Source organism: Symphodus melops (assembly GCF_947650265.1).
Source record: "Symphodus melops genome assembly, contig: scaffold_341, whole genome shotgun sequence".
Lineage (NCBI taxonomy): Eukaryota > Metazoa > Chordata > Actinopteri > Labriformes > Labridae > Symphodus > Symphodus melops.
The window spans coordinates 1-5,000 of record NW_027636667.1 but is presented as its reverse complement, the minus strand read 5'-3'; the positions used below and the strand labels follow the sequence as shown (position 1 = coordinate 5,000).

The 5,000-nt window shown below is 50.1% G+C and overlaps 1 protein-coding gene across 1 annotated transcript in view; it reads right to left on the bottom strand.

Moving 5' to 3' along the window:
• Positions 1-4,994, bottom strand: part of ube2o (ubiquitin-conjugating enzyme E2O) — a 14,205-nt gene extending 9,211 nt beyond the window's left edge. Inside the window, exons 1-9 of the mRNA XM_079372989.1 lie at positions 4,973-4,994; positions 4,594-4,691; positions 4,320-4,383; positions 3,912-4,055; positions 2,703-2,812; positions 2,475-2,625; positions 1,539-1,596; positions 218-368; positions 1-143 (exon numbers count right to left, since the gene is read on the bottom strand). The exon at positions 1-143 is cut by the window's left edge and continues 13 nt beyond it. Of these exons, the coding sequence (XP_079229115.1) occupies positions 1-143; positions 218-368; positions 1,539-1,596; positions 2,475-2,625; positions 2,703-2,812; positions 3,912-4,055; positions 4,320-4,383; positions 4,594-4,685 (913 nt within the window). The 5' untranslated portion in view covers positions 4,686-4,691; positions 4,973-4,994. The remainder of the gene's footprint in view (positions 144-217; positions 369-1,538; positions 1,597-2,474; positions 2,626-2,702; positions 2,813-3,911; positions 4,056-4,319; positions 4,384-4,593; positions 4,692-4,972) is intronic.
• Positions 4,995-5,000: the final 6 nt, after the last annotated feature.

The window sequence follows — 5,000 nt, the reverse complement described above, 5'->3', positions numbered from 1 at the left end:
TGAACTCGCGTGCGAACTTCGTCCTCTTCTTCTTGTGTTTCCTCTTCAGATTACGGATGGACAGCGGGATGCTCTTCTTGCGGTTGGCGCCCAGACCGCCGCTCTGCGAGGACGCGGTGGAGCTGGCCGAGGACGTCAGAGAGCTGCAGAGACACGACTCGCCATCAGCTCAGAGTCACATGACGTTTACCGAGTCATCAGATCACATGACCCTCACCTGGTGTCGTCAGTGTCCTCTGCCGCCTCGTCGTCGGCGTCCTGCTCGCCGTGTTCGGCCGAGTTGTCGTTGGTGTTTTGGGGGTCTGGAAGGTTCTGGTTGGGGACCACGGGTCCGTTGTTTTTGGGATGTGATGAGTCCGTCTGCTCGCCTGGAAACAACAACAAACAAAAACAAACAAACAAGTCAGGATTAAATATGATGTTTAATCTCTGCGGTGATTCAGCAAGGAGAACAGCGTGGCGTGTCATTGGCGTGTGGCGTGTCATTGGGGAGTGGCGTGTCATTGGGTGTGGTGTGTCATTGGCGTGTCATTGGCGTGTGGCGTGTCATTGGGGCGTGGTGTGTCTTCGGGGCGTGGTGTGTCTTCGGGGCGTGGTGTGTCTTCGGGTCGTGGCGTGTCATTGGCGTGTGGCGTGTCCTTGGGGCGGGGCGTGGCGTGTCATTGGGGCGTGGCGTGTCTTCGGGTCGTGGCGTGTCTTTGGGGTGTGGCGTGTCATTGGGGCGTGGTAAGGGCATGGCGTGTCATCGGGGCATGGCGTGTCTTCGGGGCGTGGTAAGGGCATGGCGTGTCATTGGGGCGTGGTAAGGGCATGGCGTGTCATTGGGGCGTGGCGTGTCATTGGGGCGTGGCGTGTCTTCGGGTCGTGGCGTGTCATTGGGGCGTGGCGTGTCATCGGGGCGTGGCGTGTCATCTGCTGCTTTTTTTAAATTTTAATAAACGGAGACGCTCGGAGTGATGTCAGCACTCTCTCTACCGCCACCGCGGTGATGACATCACTGTGATCCCGACATGAGATTCTTTCCCGTCCAGACTTGTGGCGAGGTGGGATGAACAGCGGCGTGAAGAGCTGACGAGCCAAAACGACACATCCACCTGATGACATCACACATCGACCTCTGAGCCGTTTGACCTCCTTAAACCACTTCCTGTTTCTGCGCTTAACTTCACGTCCTCAACCTCCACTCTGCCAGACGCTCCCCTTTCTTTCATTTCAAAATAAAAGCACAGTTGAAATAAAACAGCGAGGAAAGCACAGCACGCCAATACGCTGTTTTTTTTTGTTTTTTTTGTAACCCTCAGTAGACGTGTTTCTGTCGGCGCCGCTCGGCTGCTCCACTTAAAAAAACTGTGACTTGAGCTGCAGAGCGAAGTTTGATTCGTCGCGTCTATTTTTAGCCGAGTGAATTCAGAGTGTTCCCGAGTTCACGACGGAGGCAACACTGCTGGCATTAGAGAGCAGCGTGTGTGTGTGTGTGTGTGTGTGTGTGTGTGTGTGTGTGTGTGTGTGTGTGTGTGTGTGTGTGTGTGTGTTGGCACCTTGTGTGTCTGCGTTCTCCGTCTTCTTCCCGGCGTCCTTCTTGAACATCCTTTTTAACTGAAAGAAGAAAAACCATCAAAAAACACCTTCAGTCTGTTTTTCTCCGCGTTCGATTCAACTTGTGGCAGCTGTTCATTAACACACACACACACACACACACACACACACACACACACACACACGCACACACACACACACACGGTGAATGTGTGTGTGTGTGCGTCTTCCTGAGGGAGTTACAGGCTGCTGAGCGACGGTTTCCCTGCCGTGACATCTGGACTGTCGGACGCACTTTTCACACCTTGTTTTTTTTCCCCACCCGTGAGCGTGCTGCGTCCTTCACACGGACGCAGAATAAAAACGCTGACCAAACACGCCGCCATGACCTCAGCAGCTCCCGACAGCGTTGGTGCGCTGCTCAGTAAACAAACATCCGCTCGCTCTCCTCTCGGTTCATCGGCTTTCTTTCGCTCGTCCCGAGGTCGGGTAGCGGCGGCTGCAGCAGGTGCAGTAAGTCAACTACGGGGGTCTCCTTCCCGTTTGGCGTGCCCTGAAAACCTCCAAAAAAAGGGGAGGCGACCAGACGGATCCTGATCAGACGAGACGTCACTTCTAACGTTCTTTCGAATTTGTGGGGAAAAAAAAGTTTAAATTGAAGTCGTTTGCAGCTCCATCCAGCAGAGGGCGCTGTCTCAGCGTGTCAACCTCACTCAACACGAGGGAGAATGCAGCCCTCTGATTGGTGGAGACTCTGCGCTCGATCCTGACGAAGTTAAGAGACTCGTAGGTTTGAACGTTATCGACTCGTTTGATCTTTCACTGATCGAAACAGGAAGTCGGTTTAACGCTTTAAAACCTTTTTTCCTCAGAGATAAAAAAAGAGGAAGACTTAAATTCTGGATTTCACGGTTTACGTTTACACATTTCAAACGCACCTTTCTTGCCACGGGGTCTTCAGGCAGGACCGGGGCGCCCTCGGGTCCTTCACAGGTGATGCGTGTGGCGTCCCCCTTCGCAGGGAAGATATAAAGCGCCCGCTCTCCCAGCTGCCTCTGGGTGTGGTCGTAGTATCCGAGTCGCCTCACCCTGAAAACGACCAGCGGGATAAAATCAGTCTGAGCTCAGCACGCCGACAGGGTGCATGCTGGGACGTCCTCACTGACCTGCAGAGGTTCTCCTGCGTGATGGTGGAGGGCGGCGGGTAGACGCTGTCAGAACCTTTGGGCGAGTAGCTCTTAGTGATCCACGTCACCTTCAGCTCCACCACTTTGACCTGAGGAGACGAGTTCATTACAGCCACGCCTCCACGCGTTCAAACACACGGACGCTTCAGCGACGATGGCGTGCGACTGCGTCCTTCACAACGCACGAGCAAAGATCCCCATTTATGAGTGTGTGTGTGTGTGTGTGTGTGTGTGTGTGCTGACGTAGGGTCGAATTCAAACATGCAAAATGAAACCGCCCGTCAGGTCGGGATGTTCGGGGCCTCGATCGCTGCTGCGCGACCAACCGCACGCCATCGGGGTCAGATTCAGCCCAACTTCAAAACGCTAATAAACAGTTAAAAAATAAAATAAATTAAAAAAAAATAATAAAAATCGGGTCCGAGTCGTCCGGAAACGTTTAAACCTTAAAGTTTAATTTATAGATGTAATCGTTACTTTGCTTTGTCAGGTGACAGACGCCTTTAAAAATGCTTTATTATTATTATCATTATTATTATTATCATTATTATTATTATCATTAATATTATTATTATCATTATTATGAGGGGTTTGACTTTAACACGTTAATTACGATTAATTAATTACAAGAAAATAACATGAACGTTTTTTTTAACACATTTAATCACAGCTAGCTTCGCGCTAGCTTCGCGCTAGCTTCGCGCTAGCTTCGCGCTAGCTTCGCCACGAGTACAAACAGGAAGCGTTTGCAGCCTAAACTCGACCACATGACTCTTCAGGACCAAAATTAGTAATTCAACGTCTGATAAAGTTCATTCATGCTAAATTGATCGATCTGGACTGTAGATCACGATTAGTCATAGAATATAAGGAGGTTAGAAAACGTGCTAAAGATAATGATCTGACTTTCCAGCTGCTGAGCTAAAAAAACTATTTAAAACAAAATCCAACAGCTTCATGAAAGTGAGAAGTAACACTGCACGCATTTTATTAATTCATCCACTAAAATCCATTTAGACTGAGAAGTGTTGCTTGTTAGGGAAAATATTTTGATGCACTTCAAAATGCGATATTAAATTAAATTAAACAGAAAGACCTGAGTGATTAATATTATTGACCTGACTGACGGGTTTAAACTCGACTGTTATGAATCACTGAGAGAATAACTGACTGTGAGCGTCGTCTCACCTCTTCCACCACCACCCTGAACTTGCACTTCCTGCTGAGGACCGGTTTGACCCCTGACAGCCACTGTACATTGGAGAAGACTTTGGCCGGGCCAATCAGGACCTGGCCCGGGTAGAAACCGTACGCCTCGTCGAAGAACAGACCCTGAAAAAGAGAAAAGAAAAAAAAACAGTCAAACACCAGCTGAAATACTCGCTCGCCCTCTCCTGTGACATTTTAAAGTTTTTATGACTCCTGCACGTCAACACGACCCGCTGACTGGACAACAAACAGGAAATGTTTACTGACGACCAGCCAGGCGTTTGTGTTTGGACACGAGCCGGCGTTAGAGGCTCTGACCCCCGACTAACAGCCCGAGGTGAGAGAGAGCGAGAGGGCGAGCGAGAGAGAGAGCTGCTGGCTACGTACCGAATCACTGACATGCGGGCAGACGTCGTAAAGCTTGGCACCATCCTCCACACTCATGGAGCACCTGGAGAGAGAGAGAGAGAGAGAGAGAGAGGGGAGAGAGAGAGAGAGACAGAGAGAGAGAGACAGAGAGAGAGAGAGAGAGAGAGAGATTTAGCACGGATTAATGTGTGAAACGTGCAGACACACCGACAGATTCAAAGTGAGTGAGTGTGTGTGTGTGTGTGTGTGTGTGTGTGTGTGTGTGTGTGTGTGTGTGTGTGTGTGTGTGCACCTGGCTCCGTTGGAGAGCTTGAGGATGATGTGATTAGTCAGGTCGTAAACTTTCCCGAGCCAGAAGTCGTAGGCGATGTAGTCGCCGTACATAAAGGACTGAAACAGAACAGAAGATTTAATGACTCACTATCAGATAAGAGCGCTGCCTCTGGTCACTTCCTGTCAGTTGCTCTGCTCACTTCCTGTTTCTCCTCTGGTCAACTTCCTGTTTCTCCTCTCTCTCTCTAGAACAGTTTCAGGTGAGTAAATATCTCGTGGTGTTCCTGATCAGCACCACGGAGAGGTCGCCTCTAACTGAACATCTGTACATTTAAACAGAGCTCGAGCCTCTCTGTGATTGGACGAGCTCTAAGGTGTGTTCTGATTGGCCGTCTTACCCAGATGTGCTGCAGGTCTCTGCTGTTC